This window comes from Notamacropus eugenii, chromosome 1, assembly GCF_028372415.1.
Source record: "Notamacropus eugenii isolate mMacEug1 chromosome 1, mMacEug1.pri_v2, whole genome shotgun sequence".
Classification (NCBI taxonomy): Eukaryota; Metazoa; Chordata; class Mammalia; order Diprotodontia; family Macropodidae; genus Notamacropus; species Notamacropus eugenii.
In genome coordinates, this window is record NC_092872.1 from 447894075 (window position 1) to 447920317 (window position 26243).

General features: G+C 38.9%; 1 protein-coding gene across 6 annotated transcripts in view; it reads right to left on the reverse strand.

Annotated features, from left to right (window-relative positions):
* MAPKAP1 (MAPK associated protein 1) overlaps positions 1-26243 on the reverse strand; it is a 340916-nt gene that overhangs the window by 43305 nt on the left and 271368 nt on the right. For all 6 annotated transcript variants that reach the window (XM_072631929.1, XM_072631927.1, XM_072631931.1 and 3 more), the window contains 2 exons: positions 25995-26102; positions 9006-9146 (listed from right to left, as the gene is read on the reverse strand). In XM_072631929.1, the coding sequence (XP_072488030.1) occupies positions 9006-9146; positions 25995-26102 (249 nt within the window). The remainder of the gene's footprint in view (positions 1-9005; positions 9147-25994; positions 26103-26243) is intronic.

Genomic DNA, 26243 nt, shown 5'->3' on the forward strand with positions numbered 1-26243 from the left:
ATGGCGACTGTACTAGATCTCGCTCAAGTGCTTTCTACAGTTCTGACATTTTATGTTTTGTGGTTCCTTCCTATTTTAAGGTCCCTCTGATCCCTAACACTCTATGATCTGAGGTTCTTTTTGACTTTACAGACATAGATAGTTCTATTGTTATTCAGAGTATTACTATAGAAGTTAGGAGTTGGCTTTATTCTGAACTGTCAGCTGGAAATGGGAGAGTGTTAAACAAGAGTGCGCTGCCAAAGAGGGGGTAAGGAAAGTTTATGGTCCTTACTGTACTGGACAGGGTCAGCTCCTTCCCTACCAAACAAGGTAGGCCATTTGTTTCCTGTAACAGCTCTCCTCCCCTAACCATTTATCTTTACTGATCTGTCATGACCTTTTCAAGCTCTTACTTGTGACAGCTTCCAGATACAGTGAGTCAAACTTCACTGGAAGCAAAGTATCACACCAACTGTCAAGAACAGAAAACATTGCTCACCACTGTCCTCCATCAATACCAGTATAGAAATCCTTCCTTAACAAGACAGCTAAAAATAAACAACAACAAAAAATTGGTACTGTGAAGTCCATCTCATTTTCACAGGAAAATGTTTTTTGAAGCTTTTAAAAGTTAAATCAAGTGCACATTTAGGTTCTAGGCTTGAATCTTGGTTTCTACTTTTTGTCTAATATGAGCCATGAGCAAATCTCTTCACTTTTCTGCACCTTAGTTTCTTATTCTGTAAAATTATCCCTAAGATCTTTCCAGCTCTCAATCCTACAATATTTATACAGTGTTTCATCATTTACAAAGCACTTTACACACAAGATTCCACTAGATCCTCAAAGCCTTGAGTGAAAGAAAGAATAAGCATTATTACCCAAAGTTAAATGGATACAGCTAGGTGGTTCAGTGGATAGAGAGCTGGGCCAGGAGTCAGGATGATTAGAGTTCAAATCCAGCCTCAGATACTTAATAGCTGTGCAACCCTGGGTTAGTCATTTAATCTCTGTTTGCCTGAATCCACTGAAGAAGGAAATAGCAAACCACTCATATATCTTTGCCAAGGAAAATCCATGGTCCATGGGATCAAGAAGAGTCAGAGGTGACTAAATGACTGAATAACAACAAAAAGCGAGCCTGAGAGGTGAATGACGTGGCTGGCAGCAGCATTAGGACCTGAAACTTCTTCTTCAGTCACTGTGCTTAGCGCTCTTTCATCAGTTTTTCACAGTTTCCCATTTAACCAGATTTCATAGAAAGAAAATATGACTATTTGAACTAGACCTACAATTTTACTGGCATAGGAAACTCCTGCTGATACAGGTCAGAACTTGTTCCCCAGGTAGTTCAAGAAGGTGGTCTGGGGCATGTGTCAGAGGCAGGACATGAACCCAGGTCTTCCTGACTTTGAGGCCTCTTGGTACAACCACAACATTTTAAAACTCTGATTAAAGAATTACATGAAGATTCACTGTCCTAGGCACTGTCCCAACATTCTGCAACATCCCACTGCAAATAACAAAAATGAGGCCTTAAAATTATTTGTGTAAGTGCCTTAGTTAGGATGTTAGACATTTTTCTCACAGTGACCATGAGATAAGTGGTGCCAATATTATGATTCAATCCTCTTAGTTTACAGATGAGGAAAATGAGGAACCAAGAGGAATCACTTGTCCAAGGTCTCACAATAATTGTTGAAACCAGGACTTATACTCCAAATTTAGGGTTTTTCTATTAGGCCAAGTCAAACTGCAAATTCTGTAAGGCTGAGGCCATTAAATATCATATGTCTGGGTATGGTTTTCAAGGTATCTATTTACTGAGAGATACTGTTTATTCGCTCAGGCATCAAGAGCTATAGTTCATTTATCAAATTTCTATAACTTGCTAGCTTAGCTGACAAAGGCTCCTGTATTGCTTAAATTCCTAAGGAGTTGTTTTTTAAAAAATCCTACAATCTTTTTATTTTCAGCTTTCTGTAAGTCCTTGAAGACCTGGAAAGGCCAAAGGGAGAATCACTAAGCAGTCTGGGGCTAGAAGTGATTACTCTTTGTATATTCATCCAAAATCATTTATCTAATCAAGAGTATATCCACTGTTCTGATACAGCAAAGATTTTTTTTTGAAACCAGACTGAATTTCTATTGCTGATCAGATGTCTCCAAAATAAATGGGGAGTTGAACCATATGAAAATTCCACTGGAAGGCTTCCTGAATACAGAGACAATTGCTTATTGCCAAGTTATGAAATTTATGCCTCTAAGTTTTAAATGTGACATTGGTGTTTCTATACTTTCTTGACAGTAGGTGAATAGTTGGTTTTCAGTTCGTTTTTTATCCTACTCAACGACTTGTTGGGTAAATGATAGGGGGATTTATCCTTCAGGTCAGAGGGGTGGACTAGATGACCTGCTAAGTTTTTTTTCCAGATGTAAGAAAAAAGCGAATGAAAAAAAACACTTACCAGGCACTACATGCCAAGCACTATGTTAAGTGCTGGGAATACAAAAGCAAGACAGTCTCTGCTCTCAAGGAGTTTACACTGTTCAGTTACGGGATAGAAAGGCATGGAAATGTTAAGGGTATACACAGCAGTGCAGCGGATGGCAAGACCCAGGGTTCCTTCCAGTGCACTGAAAGATCAGATGCCAGTGTCCAGAGGTCTGCAGGACACAGTGGCAGGGCAAATGGCAAAGCTAAGATCCTTCATCCTACCACAATGATTGCATTTGGTGTGATTCTGCTCATCCAAGCACTGTGAGCTCCCATGCCCACTGCACATTGATCATGGTCTATGTTACAAGATCCCTTTAAGCTCTGACTTTCAGTGCTATAACATTTTATGTCCTATGAACTTGTTCAGGTCTAAAATGCTACACTCAATATTTTGACATAATATTAATGCTTTTTTCAGTTTTTAGATCACATGATTCCATAATTCCAAGTCCTGGAATAAGCTTCCAAAATTTCTTCCACTCTAAAGAGCAAACCACTCTGGGTCCAGGGGAAGTATTTTGAGGAGAGCCAGAGTCCATATGAGCCAAGATCCCTTCATGAGAGAATCGATGAGAAAGGAAATGTGCTGTCTTTTATCAGGTAAAGTGGGAAAGAGTGACCTGAAATATAGAAGGCAGCTAGCTGGTGCCAGTAACAAGTTACATTTTCATATAACGACAAATTACCAGGCAAAGCAACAAGAGGGTGAGCACTCTTGCTTTCTAAAGTATTTCCTTGGTACACAGAGGGCCTTTGAGGAGTCCGGCTGAAATATGTACAGTGGCCCTTCCAAGACCTGATAACAGCAAGAGTCAGAGAAGTCCAAAGTAAGAACTTTTTGGGGTAGGAAATCTGGAATAGTTGGGCATGCACATTTTATCATGGAGACAGGAAGTTAATTGAGGCAGCTTAATACCTGGAATGTCTGGGGTTGACCTAATGCTCATACTACAGAAAGCAATCCTGCACGAAAGGTAGAAGCCCCGAGCCTCCATTTCTAGAATGGAAGATCCTGCCATTTCAGTTTCTATTCTAACGAACGAACGGACTCCTGGCCCACCCAGAAGGAACAGGGTGCAGTGGAAGATATTCAGGACTCAGAGACAGTAGACTGAGGTTGACCAGAAACCAGGCCATAACCCTAAATAGTTTTTAAGAAATTAAATTTTCTTATTTTTATTTGGAGGGGGACTGTGCAAAAGAAGGAGAAAGAATGCTGAATTTGGAGAAGAACACATGAAAAGAACAACATGACATGTTTAGAAAGATATGTGGGAACCAAATTATGGTAGGGCTTTAAATGCCTAAGTGGAGAGCTTTGAGGGAATAGGGAACCACTAAAAATTATTCAGCAATATTTCTCACGTACCAACTGTCGGTAAAACACTGAACTGGGCACTGAAGGAGATCTATGGTCTCCTTATGTGGAGCTTATAGTTTGGTAGGGTGATGTATGTGTGCACACACACACACACACACACACACACACACACACCCACACACGCACACCTCAATACAAAATAAAATACAAGTATATGAGAGAGATGAAACCATGTGCTACAGGAAGACGAGAGGAACGTCAACATGGGGAATGAGATCAAGAAATCCTTCCAGGAGAAGTCATCTGAATTGAGTTTTAAAGGATGATAAAGAATTTACACCACTGGCATAGGAAAACAGTGGGAGTAAAGGTAATCGGGTTGAAAAAAGAGGATCACGAAGAGGAAGTCCAGTAGTCCGGTTCGGTTGGAGCATGAAGTGCATGGTGTGGAAGTAGTTCTAGTCAATCAACATGAATTTAATAAGTGTCTACCATGTGCCAGGCACTATATGAGATAAGGTAAGAAAGGCAGAGTAATATCAAATTGGGGAGGGTCTTGAATGCTACGTTATACAGTCTGAACTTTGCTTGGGAAGCACTAGAAAGCCACTAAAGGAATTTGAGTGGAGAAGAGAAATGACAAGGTTGATATATAAGAAAAATAAGCCTGGCAATGACATTAAGTACAGATTCTAAGGGGGAAGATGGGAGAAGAAAGATCTGAAAAGAGGCTATTATATCAGATATGTAGTTATGAGAGGTTCAATAAGAATGGTGGTGGTGGAAACAGAGGGGAAAGGATGAATGCATGAGCTGTTACACAAGTGGAATGTACAAAATTTGTTAAAAGATTGGTTTAATGACTGGATGAGATAGTAGGTCTAACTCTAACCTGACTATTCTTGATACCCTTTATAGTTCCTAAAGTTTTTCTTGGATCTCTAAATAGCATTTGTGAACAAGATCCAGTGAAAGGTCTGAGAAGAAAGTGAATGCAGGACCAAGAACAAAATCTGTATCTTCTTTACTGCTGCTTCTTTTGAAAACAAAGGTTTGGGTACGAAATAGCAGTCTTTCAGAAGTTCAGCATGGGGGGATATAAAGCATATCAGACTGGTTGTGAAAAACCTGGGTCTGAACCTTGGCTTTGCCACTTAAAAGTCATGCAACACTGGGCAAGTCCCTTCCCTTACTCCAGGCTTTATTTTTCTGATCTGTAAAGTGAGGGATTTGGAACAGATGACCTCTAAGGTCCCATTTAGCTGGGAAATCTTTCTAGATGACACTGAGCTATAACGGCCTTCAGGAGTGGGCAGATTCCAGCTTACAGCTGTGATATCTTTCGTGTTAATAACTCAGAGTGGTTCTGGCAAACCCTGAAGACAGGATACTCTCAGGGCCTCAAACAGACACTCACCACTTAGAAGATGACGCCACAGGTGTCGAAAGTGAAATATCTTGCTCTGACTGACACAGGACAGACGGAGAGAGGAAACCATTCATTCATCAGTGTCAGGAGAAATTTGAAGAACCTGCCTAGTCAGTTGAAATAAACTAAATTATTTACTGTTCTCAGAATCCAGCGTAGTTCATTTCATTGCTCATAAAGTGTGTACTGTTTTGCTGGGCTCTGCTTTGTGCAAGACTGAATTTCAATGTAAAGAAATTTCTGGACCAGAGCGAACACTTACATTTTTAAATCTGAACAAAGGGGTTCTTCTGTAAGAAAAGACATAGTACCTTTAACAGCCCTTATAAAAGTGAGGAAACATCAGTTTCCTAAATATATAGGGAACCACAATACAGATCAATGTATTTCACCTGAATTTCATAAATTTTCTGGCTACTTTTTGGTATCCATTCCTCTTTCCTTCAGTACCCTTACCACCACCCTAACACAGGTCCTGATTGTTACCCAACTGGACTAAAACATTATTCTAACAGGTCTTTACACCAAACCATTTTTCAAACACTGCCAGACTGAATCTTCCTTAGCCAAAGATCTGTCATGTGACTTCTTGGCTTTAAATCTTTCAGTGAATTCCCAATGCCTACCAAATAAAGGTCAAACTCCTTAAACTGGTATTCAAGGACCCCCACAATCTGGTATCACTTTACCTTTCAAACTGGCTTTCACAATACTTAACTCTATTTAGTCTGCACAAGTGCCAGTCAAACTATCCCCACCCTCCATCTAACATGTATGCCCTCTGGTCTTCCATCTACATAGTCACTTGGTGCTACTTCGCTTTGACTGGAGTACATTTCCTATCTGATGAAATCCCATCCATCTCTGAACAGGTAACTTCCACGCTGCCTGTCTGTGCCCCTGGCCCTCCTCGAGCAGTTTGTTTTGTACCTTTCTCATTTAATACTGTGCATTACAGCTCTCTGTGTATATGTCATGTCCTTTTACCAGACTAAGAACCCCACGAGGCTGGGGATGATGATGTCTAATCTAAACTTTGTATCTCTCCAAAGTAGGAGAACAGAAGGCTCTGGATATAGCAGATCCTTTCAAAATATTTGTTAAACTGAACTGAAATTGAATTGGACTTCCTCAGGGATGATGAGGGCTCCATTATGACTCTGGAGACGACTCCTGAATTTCATCACAGAAGCAAATAATCCAAAAATGCTTCCTTGATTTAGAAAACTTCTTAGAAACACAAGCTCCTCCCCTATTCAATTATTTATTAATTAGGAATATTAATTATATTTGTGCATGAAAATTGAACAGGTTTATTATAAGATTATGAGAGAACATCCTTTTCTCCCTGCCCTTATAGCTGGTATTAGGAATTAAACTATAAAATTCTATAAATGCTAGTGCTGGAAGGGACCTCAGAGGTCAGGCAACTCAACACAAACCTGAGCAGGAATTTCCTCTGACATTCCCAACAAGTACTTACAAGACAAACAAGTCTCTGCTTCAGCACCTCCAGTGATGGAAAACTCACTACCTACTGAGGCTGCCTAAACCACTTTGAGACAGCTCTTTGACTATTCAGAGTTTTTCCCTTATGACTAGCTTAAATCTGTCTTCCTGTAATTGCCTCAATTGCTCCTGGCTTTACTTAGTTTCTTCCTATATGGTTTTAAGACTGTACCCAGAGTGGATGGACAGTCATCTAGTTTGTGAGGCCAGGGTGGATGGATACTCTAGCTTGTGAGGCAGATATGATGACCCACCAATATGAATGGAGGCAAAATCATGCCATTGAAAATCTTCCTGGATAGCTGGGCAGAACTAAAGGCTATGCAGAGGCTATAGAAGGGGTAGTTGAGCAGAAGACTGGGGAAAGAAGTATGATTTATCATTCCTGGAAACAAGATGGCCAACTACAGAACTGAGTCTAAACCACTTAATTTCTGGTTGGAGCTTTTGTTCCCTCCCTTGGCAGTGGGAATGATATTCCTGGTTCTCTTTTCATTAATTCTATATACTCTAAGTACTGTGTATAACTTGCTTGTAGCTAGGCAAATGTCAAAATCTATCTTGGGTTTCAATGGATCAAGGAAAGAGGGGCAGCCATGTTACAAGGTTGCAGGAATGGGCAGAGAAGAAGGTCTCATAGCCAAAAGCATATAGGCTTGTTGGTCACCATTACTGAAGTCAAAAAGCAAGAGGAAAAGGAGATGTAGTTTTTGTCTTGTTCTCATGGCTTCCTCTCCCCAACACCTGCTCTGTCTAGGGATGCTGGCATGACATGGTTGGAGATTTCCCCTGCGCTGAGTGAAGGATACGTAGTGAGAAGAGGAACTCAGCTTTGGGACCAGACAAGGAAGGATGGTCTCACAGCCTCTACTTGAAACTCTCCAAAGGGGGGAACCTATTATTAATTGAGTAACCTATACCACTTTTGGGCAGCTCTAAAAGGTAGAAAATATTTCTTTATGTCAGGCTTAAGTCTCTCTGCAGCTTTCACCTAGTATTCCTAGTTCTGCTGTGTGGAATCAAGCAAAGCAAGTCTAACTCCTTAGAAGATCACTGAATGGACAGCTGGAAGGAAACTCATTCGACAGAACATGAAAAGGAACTTTAGGATACACAGTGTCAGATCTGCAAAGTCTCAGAACAAAGAACATCAGAGCTGGAGGAGAGTTAGTAATAGTCTGAGCACATGAAGATTCAAAGAAAGGGGGAAAGTGAGTGACCCAAGGACATAGTGAGACAGTGGCAGAGTCAGAACTGGAGTCTGGGTCTCTCCAATTTATCACCACATTTTTCAGCTTATGGCACTTCAGGTTTAAGTCAAACAAAAATGTATCTCGATAATTTATCAAGAATCATGAAGGAAAGATGCTGTTTATAAGATGAAATTTTGGTATTTCAGTTGGTTTTAAAATCTTTGGTACAGATTCAAATATAAACTCTGGGAGTCACCAAAAGCATGCAGGTCAGTATTAAAGATGAAAAAGCAATGTGCTTTATTAGAAACTGAGAATGTGAGTTTTGGAAAGTACCCTGGAACATGGAACAGAATATCAGAGCTGGAAGAGGCTTAGGGTATAGAGACTGCTGGAACAAACTATGCTAAAAAAGGGATGGAACCTCAGAACACAGGACTATGGACTGTTAGGGTTAGAAGCCTCCACCCCCTTCTCCATATAACATTTCAGAGTTGGAAGGCCCCTCAGAACAGGACTGCCTAAGATGGAATGGTGAAAGAGAATCTCAGATTACTTAACATCAGGACTAGGTGGGGTTGAGTGATCATCTAGGTCAGTCTCCTTAACTGTACCACCCATTTTACAAATGAGATAATTGAGGTCAGAGAGGAGAGATGACTTGTCTAAGGACATATATTTAGAGAAAAGAGACAACTAAAAAGAAGTTGTTCCAAAGGCAGCTTGTGGGAGAAATTAAGTTCTTTAGTCAATTATGTAGAACAAAAATTATGGAATCTTACATATAAATGAATCCATTTGAAAAGAAAGACTCAAGTCCCTTCCAATTCCAATCTGCTTCTTAATAAGCAGGAAGACAAGCTAGAGCAATAAGCATTCATCATTCCCTCAGGTGGGAAAAATTACATATTTTAAATTTCATTGTTTAGACAATTTCTCAGAAAATAAATTACTTCTAGTCATTTGGGCCACATAAAAGTTGCACACGATTTCACGCCACACTCGTATGCTGCCGTATTCAAGAAAGCTGAGGATTTACAAAGTGAAATTGGCCTTGTATCTATGTCTTACCTAGCTGCACATCCGTCGTGAATCTGAGTCGGTGAATCATGCTGACTTTGAAAGATTTGTAATGGTGACTGGACAGCATGTCTTGGACTGTGGCTATGTCAGTCTGAGGATCCTCCTCCGAAATTCCTTCTCCCCTGGAACCTGTAAGGAATCAACAGTGTGGTCAAATAAGTGAAGATACAGAAAGACTGGACAACAGTATAAGGCTAAAGTCATCAGGGAAAAGTTAAAGTAACTTGGATCATTTAAGTTGGAGAAGAGAAAGCAGAGAGGTGACTTAATATCATGGGGTAATCTAAAAGGCAATGCAAAGGCATGTGGCAGAGGTCAGCAGGCTGCATAATGTTCTCAATGAGCGCAAGCTGCAGAAAGTTGAAAATACATCTTAAAAGGTAAGTATAAGTAGGCAGGGAAGTTATGGAGCAAGAATGAGGGAGAACAGTAGATTCACAACATGCTGCATTGGTAGCCATAAAAAATATTTTTAAAACACAACCAACAATAGAGGAAGGCCTTCAGTAAATCACCCCAATCCTTGGGAAAAAAGTATGGATAAAAACTGCAAAGAATAGGAAGGGGCAGATGGGTTGTTCATCTGCACTGAACAAGAAGGAAAACCCATACCAATGGGATTGCAGTCCACTGTAGTACTGAAGAGCAGACTAGAAACCATCCACCTAAAATGGTCAGTTTGGCAATGGTCTTCTTATCTAGGCTGATTTCACATTACTATTCCTCTTCTTCCTCCTCCCCCCCTCTTCTGGATTCCATTAGCCAAAGTGGATTACTCATCCTCTTGTAAGAGGATTGTAAGAAGAGCCAACAACTCTATAGTGCTTTACTTAAAGTTTGCTAAATCCTTTATGTGTGTGCTTGCATGTGATCCTCCAAACAATGTCATGAGGTGGCAGCTACAGGTTTTATTATCCCCATTTTACAGATGAAGAAACAGGCTTAGAAAAAAAGACTTTTCCAACTAGTGCTGGAAGCAAGATTAGAACATGGGATTTGTTCACTGAGTTTGGTGTTTTTCACAAAGTATATACTATTACTATGACTTCTACCACAATCTCTGGACCTCTAAATTTTATTCATCCTTGTCCAACTCAGGAGCCACCTCCTCCCTCATGCCTTCTCTAGCATGTTGAGAGTCTGTCACCTTATCTCACAGAACTTATTTCTTACCTTATTTTAATCCTTTACAACCTTGCCTCCATTCTCATCATTCAACTTGGAACTGCTTTCTCCAAAGCTATTAATGATTTCTTAACTCCAGAATCTGTTGGCATTTTTTCAGTCCCCATTCTGCTTGATTTCTCAGCAACATACAGCTGACCACCTCGTCCTTCTGAAACTTTCTTCTTTGGTGTCTTGGTGACATTGCCCTCTCTTGGCTCTCCTCAGTGTCATTCACTGGCTCATCATCCATGTCCCTCCCTCTGTTGTGGGTGTCCTCCAAGGTTTTGTCCTGAGCTCTTTTGACTTCTCTCTCTAGACTCCCTCTCTTGGTGATCTCATCAGTTTTCAGGGATTCACCCCTGACATGGACTATATCATGCCTCCCAATTTGGCTCCCGGAAGCGTCTCCTCACTAGAACATTTCCTCTGCATAGCTGTTACAATAATATTCCTAAAGCACAGATATGACTATACCACTCTCCTGTTCAATACACTCCAGTGGCTCCTCAAGGACTAGAATCAAATATGATTTCATCTTTATCTCATCCTTTTGAACGTCTATTTTAAAGTTTTATAATATAGTTATTGGTATGACAGTATATATATATGTATATATATATAATTTATAAATTACACAAACACACACACACACACACACACACACACACATACATATAGGGTTTAACAATTTTTTACTGAGAGGGGCACATGACCAAAAAGGTTTGGAGACCACTGGACTAACTATGCTCTGTTAAGTTACTTTTTCTGTCTTAATTTTTGATGATTGAATAAAAGAATGAAAAAGCTTTTATTAAGTTATGCATTGTGCATAACTTATTGATGCTACAAATGGAGAATTGAAATGATAATGTCCCTGCTCTTCAGGAACCCATACTCTAATAGGTGGTGCAGCTGTAGGCAGATGGTAAGTTTGGTGGTCTTTCAGGTATAGCAAGAGCAGGTCAGAAAATAAGGCCTAGTGGTCTTTTATGGAACAGCAATAGAACAGATGGCAATGACCTTGATGTTCTTAGGTCCCTTACACTTCTAACATTCTGCATTCTAAAATTCTCTGTTTGAGCACTTTATGTTCCAAGGTCCCTAATACTCTATCACTCTTTGTTCTAATATTTTCCAGAGGGTGACTTGCCTACAGTTTTTAATGATAGTTAATTTCCTCAAATCTATGCTTTAACTGAAACATAACTGACAAAATTCCTGTTAATTTCTATTTTAGGACACTTTAAATGTGGAAATTCTGGTAAAAATATGAAAACCCTTAAGTGTAAAATTATTTAAATCTTTTTTTTGAGTAAATGCAATTACCTGCAATAACTTCATTCTGATATCTAAGCTGAAGAACTTTAATTATTTACTGTTATTTCCTAAATATTGCAAGTATTAGATGTAAAAAGAAAGAGGTAACATCTCATTAAACTAATATGCCAGTTACTAGGGGGAAACAACAAAGGAAAAACAACCCCACACTCAAGATTTTACATTTTATGATGTTGGATTAAAACCAATTTAAAAATTACTATAACGTGACATATAATTTTTTACTGAGCAATTTCAGTGCCAGATGCTAATAAAGCATCTTCACTGTAAATGATAATTCAGATGCTTTTAGATAAAGTGGTGCATAAATATGGGGGGGAAATTGATTTAGTTTCTTGTAGAAGATACTGAAGTATGACACATTTTGTTTAATACACCAGCTAATGTAGTCCTAAAAGCTGAAACAACTGCCAGTTTTCAGTCCTAAATTTGCTGGAGGAGATTAATGAAAACTTTATATTTTGCTGAAATGTTAATAATGGGCAGATGAGACGATGGGATTTTAGTAGAGGTCTTAAAGCTATGGAGCACCCAGCATAAGGCTTGTCAATTTCTATATATTAATTTGGTTTAAGACTTATGTAGTTGGAGCTGGCTCAACACACTAATGCTTTCTACATTGACCTTCTACTCTCTGCTGGTGTAAATTCATAAGCCATTTGGGGATTTAAGCTTAAGGTGATACTTCAGCGAGTTTCTCAGCCCTGTCCTTAACAGGCAAGGGGATTGTTTGCTTTCATGATAATGGCAACAAGACCTGGGGAAGGAGGATCCAGAGACTGATGTTAAATACACACTCAAATCCAAAAACCAGTGGGAATGATTTGCAGTCTTGAGTTTCAGGAATGCTTCTCAAAGCAGGCAAATCTGCTCATCGGGTGTGTATAGCAGTCTATAAATGAGGTCCATCTACAGACGCTTATTGCCTTTGCATCATCTGTTCAATTATTATCCAATTTTTAAAATCCATTTCAAATGCTGCCTCCTCCAAGGAGCTTTTCCTAATTCCGTTGATAATGACTTTCTCCTGCCCCTCAGATGGAACACAGCACACTTGGACCCCCTCTAATGGACTTGTCATGTAATATTGATGAAAATGGCTATTTGTGTAGGTGTCATATCCTTTTATTAGACAGACTGCTTCTTGAGGGAAGGGAGTATATATAGGGCAGGTTTTATTTAATCCAACAAAAAACCAGAAGATTTTCATCCATGCCCATAAAGAATTAAAATAATTGCCCTCCTTTCTTTGGTGTTTCTACCCTCCTCAGACAGCTTCTAGACTGGAGTTTTACTTACTTATTATACTACTCTGAATACTTTGCTCTCCATTGACGAGTTGCTAGCGCAATGTTTCCGCCTCTGGTGGGTCTTCTCCTTCCCTATGGATCTAAATGGGGCTTCTAACCTAAGACTAGTACCCTGTGTGAAGACATCCTTCAAGGTGAAAGAAACTGGGATTTCTAGGCAATGAAACAATTCTCTTCTCTGGTAGGCCTTCCCTTCGTTATTCCTTCATGACTCACAGCACCAGAAAAAGAATAGGTCCAAATTGCCTATTCATGGTATGCCTATCTACCCTTTTAAAGTGTTCATCTGGCAATGGCTCATTCTTTCCTTTTGTATCTTTTTGTAGCAATGGTATTGGCTCTTCCTCTATAGGTCTTTTTCTCTAAGGATGGCTGCATCTGTGTGTAGCCTAGCTCCTCTCTGTCTTTCTGTTCTCTTTTTCCCTCTTTCCAGTTCAGTCAAGTATGAACTTCATTAGTCATGAGGTGTCAAGTTGGGAATGTGAGTTGATGTTGGAACAAAAGAGGCAACAAGTGATGAGAAGCTGGTTCATGTTTTTTCAAAGATTTCACTAGAAAGAAGGATTTACCAAGCTCCTCCTGAGAAATGACCACTATGGTTGTATTAGGCAGTTGTAAAGTCAAATGCTGCTATCAGTAATTAAATGAAAAAAATATCCACAACGTGTTTACTTTCATTAATACCAGTCTGCTTTTGAAGGTCAGATGACAATGACACCTTCAAGGACTTTACAATATATTCCATCAAAGTCTACTGTCTTAATGTTCTGTGCTACAGCATTGAATCTTGTATTATATTGTCTCAAACCCTTATACCAGAGAACACTTTTAGGGATGCACTGTTATATATCATTTTTGATGAGTTTAAGAACAATTTAAACACTCCAGTCTATATGAATTGGAACTAAGGGGTTTGAAGTGTGCCCTGACCAAGCCTTGGAGGTAATGAATGTATGGTGTAATAGAAAGAGCAGCAGACTAAAAGTCAGAAGATTCCAGGTTTAAAACCTGATGTGATGTACAGTGGATAGAATATTCAGCTTAGAGTCAAAGGATCTTACAAACACAGATTGAAAATTGGAAGGGAACTCAGAAGCCATAGAGGCCAACACCCTCCACACATACATATGGAGAAACTGAGGCTCAAAGAGGTGACTTGGTCATTCCAGACATAAAGTCCAGTGCTCTCACCAATACACTGCTTAGCTGCCATGGGCATTAGGCTTCAAAATCTCTCTCCAACAATCACTAGTTGTATGACCATGAATAAGTCAGTTAAGTTATCACAACACCCATTTCTTTTTTCTGCAGAATGAGGTCAAAAATGTCTGTATAACTCAACTCATAGAGTTACTGAGGAACTCAACTCAGATAATAAATGTCAAAAATAAAATCAACTGCATTTGAAATCTTAAAGCACTCAATTTACTCTCTTTCATACATACATATATGTATATCCATGTAGGTCAACTACTAGGACTTCTAGCACAACCACAGTTACTAGCTACATAATACTTTGTTCACTATTTATGCACTTACTATATAATATTCTGTCATACAGTCTGTATCTTCCTAGAGCATAAGCTCCTTTAGGACAGGGTTTTGTCACATCTTATAGTACTGAAGCAGAATGAACTTGGCTATAGTGTAAAAGAGTAGGAGGAGCATGGGTTTAGGGCTTTAGTCAAGGTTTCAGCTCTGGGTCACCTATGTGACTTGAAGCAGGTCCCTTCCCTTTCCTTCCCTTCCCTTCCCTGAGCTTTAGTTTCTACACCTGTAAAATAATGATGTTGAATAAGATGACTAAATCACAGGATATTAGGATGTGAACTTTGGATTTCCCCCAGAAGAGAGACACTATACTGCACACTAGATGCTTGATAAATGTTGAATTATTTATACAACAGCAGGTCCAGTGATAACAAAATGATGAAAGCTAGGGGAAGAAGAAACAGAGAAGAAAGTAAAAAATTTAATTGCAACAAGAAAATGATGATAATGATAAGAGCAGCTCTAATGCTGCTGTTGCTTTATGTGTTACACCTGTATATATCTCACCTGTGAAGAAAGTAATGCAAGGACTACTGTCTCCATTTTAAAGATGAAGATGCAGAGGCTCGGAGAGGGAAAGGAAGGGTTCTTCTGAAGTCCCATCTCTGGCAATGAGCTTTCTTTATACCCAGAGTTCTACAGAGACTTGCTTTGGGTTAGGGGGCTTGTTACATGGTTGTTGGATGTCTCCTCATCAGCAATATCTTTAATAAAATAGACTGTGCCTTTAGAGGGTATGTGCTCCATTTCACAAGGCCAAGCTTTGGAAGGGGCCCTGATTTAAGAGCTGTGCTTCAAAGAGGCAAAATGACTTGCTTAAGTAAGGAGCAGGATCTGTATTTGAACCCAAGTGTGTTGAATTCCAAATTCTGTGCTCATTCCATTAAGCCAAAACTGAATTCAATCTCTATTTGTTAATAGCTTCCGTTTCTACAACCTCTTATGATTTACAAGTGTTATCTTCAAAATAACCTTGTGAGTTTTGTTGTGCAAGATGATCATCTCCATCTTAAAAAGGAAGAAACTGCACTTGAGATAGGGAGAGTGATCTGACTAAATCATTTAAGTGAGCCAGGACTGGGGCCTGGATTTCCCAAGTCCCAGTTCGATTTGGAGCTCTTTACACATACATACTGTGCCACATGCCACTGTGGGACTGTGGAAAATGTAGCCATTGAGAAAAATCTTACTGGTCTCACTCCTTTCATTTTTCTACATCCATCATAGTTTTTTCAAAGCCTTTTCAAGTCCCAAAAGCCTCATAAGCCCAAAGCTTCCCTTCCATTCAACGCTTTCCCCTGTTCATTGTTCAATTTTGCCAGTCTCTTAAAAACAATCAATAGGGGATAGACTGTAATACACACACACAACTCTATCACTCAGTGACAGTAATCTCAGCACTGCCATCAGGATCACACACCCTTCTCCAGAACCTGCCATGTTACCATCAGAATAGGAATGCTTCCTGTCAGTGTTTAATTGATTAAACTACTGGAGCTGAAGCTGGCTACGCTGGAGGGCTCTCCACTGGGATTCTTTAGACCCTCTATAAATCAGGGTAATCTTATTTTATGGGGCCATCAGATGGAAACGGATGGAAGTTTGGAGAACTGCAGCTCATGGGTGAGAGTCAGAAATTTCCCCACACATTTACAACTTCTCTTTCTAAAGCACTTTAAGATTTATAAAAACTTCTTTCTCACATAACACAGTGAGTAGGTAGGGTAAGTTTTATTATCCCATTTTACAGATATGGAATTGAAACTCACTGACTAAAATCACCTAGCTAGTAAGTGTAAGGAATGAGATTTGAACCCAGATCTCCTGACTCCAAGTCCAGCATTCCTTTCACATTGCCTTCTACTAAAGAAGGCCTCTTATTTAAAGTGACAAGTCCAGAATCATGTAATCTAAGGATCAGCTAAAAGTAGGAGGCAGTTCATCCTGATGAAGAGAAGACTTGAAGAAGGGTAAAGGAGGGACATTGTTCAAGTATCTGAAGAGAAGACATGAGGGACTAGATTTATGTTTGATCTCAGAAGGCAGATCTAGGACTAATAAGTAGAAGTTATCAAAAGGTAGATTTAGGAAAAATGTCCTTTCCAGACATGGATAATACATTGGTGTACTTGATTATATTTCTTTGTTACAAGGGAGAGATTCTATTTAGGGTGGGGGAAAGGAGCATAAAAACCCAAAAACACACAGAAGAAAACAGGTATTTAAAAGGGTAAATAAGCTGAACATTTTTGTTACTACCTTGCTAAATTTAATATATATGCTTAAAAAGCAGTTCAAGATTTCATATATAATCCTCTTTTTTCGTTCTTTGTATAATGGAATATTTATTGATTAATAATAAAATATTTGATTTGTATAATTGATTAATAATAAAATAATTAAAATTTTTTGACATTATTTATTTATTAAAAAAGAAAAAACTTTCTAAAAATTAGAGCTGCTAAAAAATGGAACTACCCCTTGGGTGGCAATAAATTTCCTGCTACTAGTGGCTGCTCTTCAAGATAGGAATCTTGTAAAGATACAGGTTAGAGTCAAGTCAATAAGTATTTATTAAGCGCATTCTGTATGCACCAGGCACTATGCTAGGTGCTAGCAACACAGAGACAAAAATGGAAGTCCATGACCTCGGGAAGCTTATGTCCACTGGAGATACACAAGATATATAGAAATGAGTAAACACAAGAGAAGAGGGCCTAAATGAGGGTGGTTATGGTGTGAGTGGGGAGGAGGGGAGGTGTCTGAGATGTAAAGAAAGATTAGATGACCAGTTAGAACTCTGAGATTCTATTATTCTACTAAATTCTAATGCTATAGTGAAAGGTTTAAGTGTCCCAAAATTCATTTTAACTTCTTCAGATGTTCAAAAGATAAGCAATACTGACAATAACTCCATAAGCATTTTTCCTAACTTCCTTATTTTTTTGCCAAGGCTACCATCAATGTCCTAGTCCCTTCATCCCATTCTCTCTGCTCACAAGGGTACCACTCTAGTTTGGGCTCTCATCACCATCAACAAGTTACTTCCTCTCTCAATTCAGATGCCAACTCCTTGCTACAGACTTTCCTCATCCCTCAGACTGGACAACTGCTATTGCTTCTTAAATGACCTCCCAGGCTGACGTCTCTCCCTGTTTCAATTCATCCTCTACACAGCTATTAATTTTCCTAAAGCACTGGTCCAATCATGCCACTCCTCTACTTGAGAAATGCCAGTGCCCATTCCCTATTTACTTTAGCATAAAATATAGACTATTTAACTTTTAAAATCTTTCACAAGCTGACCCTAACCAAACTCTCCATTTGTGTTGTATATTATTCACCTTCTTGCAATTCTCAGTCTAGACAGACTGACCTTTTTGCTGTTCCTCCCTCACATGACACTTCATCTCTGGTCTCTATGCTTTTGCCCTGGCTGTTCTCTCTGCTTGGAATACCTTCCTCTCTTGCTTTCACTTCTCAGAATGCCATCTTTTCTTCAAAGTTCAGCTCAAGTGCCTTTACTATATGAAGCTCTGTCTGATCTGGTCAGTCACTAGTACCATTCCCACAAAATTTACCTGGCATTTCTTGTGTAAAAACTCATATAGTCATACATGAGAGAACGCAAATTCCTCACAGGCAAGGGCTTTCCTTTTTGATTCTGTATTGTCAGCACCATACATGGTGCTAGGCATAAGTAGGTATATAATACAAGCTTGTGACTGAATGATTTAGAAACTGTGGTCTACATTTGGCTAGAGGACTGCAAGAGCTGAGCTGAAGCCCTAAGGAAAGAACACTTTCCTTGGTCAGTAGCTCTGGGTTCAAATTTTTGCTCTATTATTCATGGAACCTCTATGACACTGACGAAAACATTTCCCCTCTTCAACTATAAAAAGAAGGGGTTGGATTAGTTGAATCCTTAGTCTCTTCCAGCTTTAAATCTAACGACCCCTTTCTTTCTACCTCTGGGTAAGACTTTTCTCATTAGGAAACTGCTTTGGCACAATGCTGACCTGGCACTTGGAGTTTGTCCAGTCCTGGCCGATACACAAACATACCCTAATATATGATAATATTTAAGGGACATAACCAAATTATTATCTAGTGGGTTAGATGGTAGGAAATCATATACGAGCAGCAAATCTCTATGCCCTCACTCAAACTAAAGACAAGGGCAGTGGTATTGCAAACATGTTTCCTTATTGCTTTAATGTACTAGTGCATTGCTTAATGAAAGTTCTTAATTGTAATTCAATTAATTACATACACAGAGTCCCCAATTACATTTTCCAATAAGACATTGGCTGTGATACAGGTCTAAATGCACTTAACCAATTTTAATATATTAAGACCAATTTCCCTTGAATACTAATTACTACCTAATGATAAAATGAGAAAAGGGATCTTTCCAGGAAGGGGATAGAGCAAAATGAAACTAATTAGCCTTGAGCATTTTGGAACTTCTCACTCCAGACAGCACAAAACAGGCTCTTGTTGTGTTGAGATAGGAGGTGAGGGTAAAGCTCAGCATTCATTTGGCAAGCATTTATTAAATGGCCTTAAGTTGAAAGTATGAAGGTAGATAGGACACAGATACTACTCTCAGGGAGTTTATAATCTAATGGAAGGAAATATATAAATAAAGATAACTATGGTACAAGGAGAGCAAGGTGAATGAAGGAGAAGAAAGCTCATGCTTTTACATGGAAAATGCTATGAGAAGTTTAAGAAAAAAAATCCCTTTCACTTGAGAAGTGGGTGGGTAGGGCTTAGGGAAAAGGTGAACTCTAAATTGGGCAGGAAGGACCAGAGACCTGGCTGTCTGCAACATGTAAGCTAGCTCTTGAACCCAAAGATTCTCAATGTCTGTGTGAATTTCTGGGAAATCTGAGGAAGAGGGAGAAATGGGATGGAGGCATAGTGAAGGAGAAAATGAGGAATCAAGAATGGGAGGCAGCATAGTGCAAAGAGTGCTAGATTTAGTAGGACTTGCCAGGTCCACTGGTGGAAACTTTGAGAAGCCAGGGGTCACTTTCATACCAAGAAATCAATAGAGGCAGACACAGACACAGACACAGACACACTTCCATATCAATAATGAAAACCAGAGCTCACGTTTCTAGTTTGCTTTTCTACAATTCCCTTCCTCTCAACTGGTAGATAAGGTAGATAGTGCCAACATAGTTTTGAAGGAGGAAAGTGAGCTCGAGGTACCTAGATGCCCAGCCCTGTGTCAAGTGCCATGTTTGTGGGGAAGAAAGAGACATGTAAGACACATGTAATTCCCTACAATGCAAAAGAAAAGAGCAAATGTACAGAGATCTCAATCATCCCTTGAAATAACAAATAATGTAAGATGGTGGGGAAATGGTATAAAATAACAAAGGGAGTACAAACATTAATATTCTCATCTTAGGGATGAGGAAACTGCAGCCTGAAACAACTCAAGGATCGCATACTATGGAGTGAGGAGACTGGGGTTTGAGTATGGCTTGACCAGGTAACTGGGAGATCCAGAGCAAGGCAAATGACCTTTCCTCTTAGGATCTGGGTCTACTTAAATGTAAAAAAGGGGGAGGGATCTGTAATTCCCTACCAGTTCTGATGTTCCAAGTTTTATTTTCTAAGGTTCTTTCCAGCTTAGATATTTAACATTTTTATATTCTATGATGATAAGCCTTATTTGCATCTGGTATTCTATGTTCTAACACTGATAAAATTTATAACTGTTAAGAGACTTCAGAAATCATCAAGCCCAAACTCATTTTAAAGATGAGAAAACTGAGTTCTTGGGAGGGAAAGTAATTTCCACAGTTAGCAGAGACTTTGCACTGGTAGAAGGAGCTATTCACACACTTATGATACTGAAAATCTTTTGAAATATTTTAGTATGAACACTACTGCAATATGCTGATAGGATAGGGAGAGAGATCAGACCTAATGTTTCATTTCTATTAGAAACTCCAAGTAGAGGAAACTCTATCTACCAATGTAGGGTTGGCATCACCTCAGAAATTTATAATCTGACTGCAATATGCTGCTAAGGATAGGGATAGAGATCAGACCTAATATTTCCTTTGTATTAGAAATTCCAAGTAGAGGAAACTCTATCTACCAATGTAGGGTTGGTATCATCTCAGAAATTTATAATCTTATTGGCTGATCTGAACCAAGGCTCAATGGCTTTGAGGCCAAGTCTCTACTTACTGTACCACACTGACATCAATTTAAGAAACCATACCTATTTTGATAGGCTTTAGGGTTTACAAACAACTTTCCTACCAATAATAACTCAAATTTCTACACTGCTTGAAAATCTGTACAGCATTTGTCTCATTACAACCCTGTGAGGTAGGCGGCACATTATTATTATCATCCTCATTTAACAGATGAGGAAATAGAGGCCCAAAGAGTTGATATTACTTCTTTACAGTCACAGGGTGAGGTTAGATACTTTTCCCTTCTGTAAAATGAAGAGGCTGGACTAGATGGTCTCTAGGGCCTTTTGTGTACTAAGTCCTCTGATTCTATAAGTGGCAGAGCCTGAAAGTGTTCAGTTTCTATTCACAAACAAATCTTATTTACATCATATCATTTCCTTCTGTCTAAAAAATCCTGTTGAGGCACCACAAAATGACATTAAAAACTATGAGGGGCTTTGATATTTAAAGTGCTACAGTTCATGTTGAAGGAGGTTAGTGATGCTTGAGTGAGCAGGGCAGAGCATCCCCAGCACCAACTAACCCCCAGGGGGTCTCCTCTGTTGGCACAAAGTACCTAAAAGAAGGAGAAATCCACCCATTATGAATCAGGATAATGAAGAATGTCTGGAAAATTACCAGAGACCTTTAGAAAAAAAAATTCTTTTCTCTTTCTAGCAGCTGCCTTTTTCCTCTTTCCCTCTTCTATTTAACAACAAAACAAAGATAACGAACAAATGACATTCTCTACAAAAATTCTGCATTAGCTTTTGCTGGCCCCAACTCTGAAGCTCCTGGATCTTCAAGGGGCACCTCATCAGGCAAGTCATATTTATAGGCCTTGGGAAGCTTTGTGATCTGGGCTTAATCACTTCGACTCCCTGGGCCTTAGGGTCTTTATCTAGAAATAAGGTCACAATTACACTTATATAATGTCTTCATAAAACCCTTGGGAGGCATGGAGTAGAAGAATTATCTCCATTTTGTATATTATATTAGAAAAGAGGCTGAACAATGAGCATATGGAGTGGGAGGCAGCTCTGGAGAATACCTAGACCAGTCCTTTCATTTTAGAATTAAGCAAATAACCCTAGAGAAGGAAAGTGAATGGAACGCTAGAGAGCTAATAAGTGACAGTTAGGATCCAAATCCGGAGCTTTTTACTTCAGATGCTGTGTTGTCTACTGTACCATGTTTGTCTAGGGCCCCAAAGTTTGTAAGTGATGGAATCTAAACTTCAATTCATGTTTTCTGACTTAAAATTTAGTGCTCTTATTGCTAAGGTTCCTTCTATCTAAAGTCTTGTAAATCTGTTAGGAAACAGACATCCATACCCATAAACATATAGATGTTTATACCTACCCACAAACTATGGATTCAAATTCATCTGCAGTATTTCTGTCATGGTTTATGCCCCTCACCAGACACACTTATATCTGGATTCATCACAAAAGGGTACTACTTACTATTCTTTGGAGGAATTTTTCCTTTTTCCAAATATTCAAAAATCTTGAACTTGATATTTCACTAAGTCATTAAGCCTTAGTTCCCTTTCCCAGATCACTGAAAGGGGATATTGCTATTTTTGAGTTTTTCTACTTCTAAAATAGTGAGTTCAATTTAATTCAATAAATATTTATTATGTACAAAGTCCCTTTGAGTCTCTAAGGAAGTCCAAAGGCTTGTGCTGATGTTCAAATAATTGTCTTAGAATCATAGAATTAAGAACTGGAATGGACCTTAGAACATACATTATTAGAGCTAAAAGAGACAGACTTTAAAGGAGAATGTTAGGTCTGGAAGAGGCCTGAGAGCATACATTAATTATACATTATTATATATAATATTTCAGAACTGGAAGGAAATCATTCATATAACTCTCTTATTTAAAATTATTTAATACTGAAGCCTAGAGGGGCTAAGTGCCTTGCACAAAATCACATTTTTAAATCAGTGACAGGATTAACAAAAACTGAGACCACAAAGTGACTGTGCTCTTAGGAGCAGCAAACTGAAATAACCACTGTGGTCTTCTACTTATTTCTAAGCAGCCTCTGTTTAAAAAAGATAATAACTAGATTCACCTTTTGGGACTACTTTTCTTAGCCTAACAGGTGAATTTTGTGGAAGTTTGTTGGGGTCAGAGAAATAATTCAATTCAATTCAACAACCATTTTTAACTGCTTACTATGTGTCAAGTCTTGCTCCTGGCCTAGAAGAAATAAAGTTCAAAGGGCAATTTCTACTCTCTAGTAGTATAAGGCCCTAATATCAAATAGTAGAGACTGAATGCATCCAGAAACAAGGCTGTTACAAGGTAGAACTTGATAGCAAGAGAGAAAGCTAGGCAAAGTGCTACAGCTCAGACTCAGAGCAGTAGAAGGAAATCTTTTACAATACTGAGGTTTATAGTTTTCTAACCCACAAGGGCAATATAATATAGTGGAAAGAGCCCTGGATTTGCAGCCAGAGGATAAGGGTTTGAATCTTGGCTATACTACTTGTTGCCTGTGCAACTCCGGGGAAATCACTTTGTCTGGGCCTCAGTTTCCTTGTTGATAAAATGAGGAGGTAGGACAAGATAATATCTAAATCCGATGGAAGGAGAGTGAGGAGAGGAAGACCAAGGAGATGTCCCTTGAGCAGGGTTACTGTGAGAAAGGTTTCAACAGGTTTATGTTATATAAACAGAGGGCTTGTGTCCAACATGGGGATGGCCTGAATGAATACATGGAAGGCAGGATGATATAATACAATACAACACACATTTATTAAGTACCTACTACAATACGATATATATTTATTGTCTACTTACAAGTCAGGTATAGTACTAAGCCTCAGGGACACTTTTAAGAAAAGGAAAGACAGTTCATACAAATGATAGGATGAGATAGATATCTCTGTAGTAACTGAGGCAGGCTGGAAGCTTTGGTCAAATTGGATTAGTGCTTGGGTTTTCTTCTGAGGAGATAACTGTGTCTTTATCAAGGCCAGATAATTACAGAAGTCTCCAGAAAGTAGGGGAAGGCATTTCTCTTTTCTAGAAGACAGCACAAAAGCTCAAGAAGATTATCTGATTAGGAGCCAGGATTATAAGCGGGAGGATAAGAATAGGAGAATTCATTGGATTTCAAATACTCTTCCAATAGATACTATTATGTTTTATACTGGTCATATTCCAGATCCTAGCAGACAACAATCTGAAGGAAAGTATACATTAGCAGAAAGGAATCCAAATTGGAAAGCTCAAGGATTTTGGTTTTTTTTCTCCTTTTACAGGCCAAGACCTAGATAAAAACCCTAAATCTCAGCTCCTAAGCAGAGATATTTATCATCTTTAGCTCTATTTTCAAACTTTACTCTCTTAAATACTGCCAAAGACACCATTTTATGACCGTCCCCCCACCCCCCCACCAGAAGACTATCACCATCCTTATACAACCCTTAGACCACCAAGGCCATCACATTTTGTGAAACTTACACCATTAATACCTTTCACCATTCTGTGACCCTTGGACAGAAAATTTTCCTCAGAGACCTCACTAAGTTATGGAGGTGGCTCGAGGTGTTCAAGGCTATGCCAGGTGATTTCAAACTCTGGCTGGCCTTTGTCCAAAGACCACCTAACTAAGACTTGGAGAAGTTCACTGGTAAAGACTTGGCCATCAGGATATACATTTTTTTGGCTATAGCAACCCTTGAAGAATCCCATCTGTGAAGGGCTGTAATCTGAGTCTGGATACCCCTATCAATTAAATAATGGATGTTCTGAAGTATAAATGAAAAGAACAGAGTAAAATATAAAAGCTTTTATCAACAATTCTTAAAGTTTTGATGTAACAGGAACAAAGAAAGCTCTGGATATGGAATTGGAGGACAAGCGTTTCAATTTCAACTCTGCTACTTGCTATTTACTTGGCCTTAAAGCAATTCATTTATGAACTTTGCTTTTATTCTGGGCCCCGGTTTCTTCATCTATAAAATTAAAGGTTTAGACTAGATGCTCTCCAAGATCTCTAAAATCCTTTAAGGACAGATTTTTATCTTCTACCTTTTTGCCATCTCAGCATCTAGATCACAATGATCCATACTGGGTATAGAACAGCTGGGAGAGACCTTAGAATACAGAACAGAATATTAGAAGGGATCTTAGAAGACTATTAGAACATATAACGTTGGAGTTGGAAAGGACTTTGGGATACTGAATACTGAATGGCAAAGCTTTATGAGACATTAAAGAGGCTCTAGGCCAGTGGGTCTTAACTTAGGGTTCACAGACCTTTGTGGAGTCTGTGGATAGATTTCAGAGGTCCATGAAGTTGGATAGGGAAAACCAAATCAAACCAAATTACGTGTTTATTTTCAGTAACCTCTAACTGAAATACACTATTTTATGCAACTATTTAAAAGGGGTCCACAGATTTCACCAGACTGCAGAATGGGTCTCTGATACACAAAAAAGTTAAAAACCCCTGATCTAGACTAATCCACTCAGTTTCTTGATAAAGAGACTGAGGTTCAAATAAAAGAAGTGGCTTGTTCAAGACCATGCAGTAGTTAAGGAGAATTCAAATCAAGGACTTTTGGCTAGTCTAGAATGCTTTCCCCTATACTTATTCAGTGTTGCTTATGAGAGAAGAACTAGGACCAATGGATGGAAATTAAACAGACACAGATTTTGGCTCAATATAAAGAAGACCTTGCTAATACAACTGAATTGTTCAACAATGAAACAGGCTTTATCTTGGTGGCTGTGGGGTTGGGAGAGTAAAAGTGCTCAAGGAGAGGTCAGATAAGTTCCTATCCAAAGACATATTCTTTCTTCTCTCTCTCTCTTTCATCCTTTCTAAGGCTAAGATTCTATTTTTCAAAGTTTGATTTAGAAGCTTACCAGCAAGAGAACAGAAGAAATTATTTGAGATTTTCAAAATTTCCTTTAAAGACAATCACTAAGCTAAAAACAGCTCCTCTGTCTCCTATTTCAGAAATCATACATGTTTAATACTTCAACAAGTTTTGAAAATATTAGGGGCATTGCAGAGTGATATTGACAGGATAAAATGTACTGGATACCAGTCACTTTATCCACTCAATATCGTAGGTTTCAGAAAAGGAGCTATATTTCCAGACTATGTTCAGGGTTGATCATAACTTTAGCAGTATACAGTTTAACAGAAAAAGATTAATCATGAAGCCATAAACAGTATATAGCCTATTTACCAAAAGGTAGGGAATCAATCATTTCACTTTGGTATATTCTTTTGGTTTCTGTTGACAACTCTTACTGTAAGGAACAAAGTGCCTTCCAAACCCCCTTGCCCAGCCAGTACAGCACTCATTCCAGAATGTATAACTTCTGGGCACTCAGACAACCTACAGAGCAAGATGGAAAAGGGCAGACATACTGTTCTCTCGCACAAGGCAGAACTCCAAAGTGCTCTGGCTCTCCAGAGTGCATTCTAAGTCCACGGGCACGTTAGGCTCGCTCTGTTTCTCCAGGCGATACTGAGGTCCTGGAAGACACAAAAAGAGAAGGGAGGAAGAAAAGGTTAAAAATGAAAAGAATAGCTGACAAGGATGAATAAAGGGAGAGACACCAAAAAGAGCATGGTGGTCTGTCTTGAATATCCTTCAGACCCTGATGTCTGAATCGG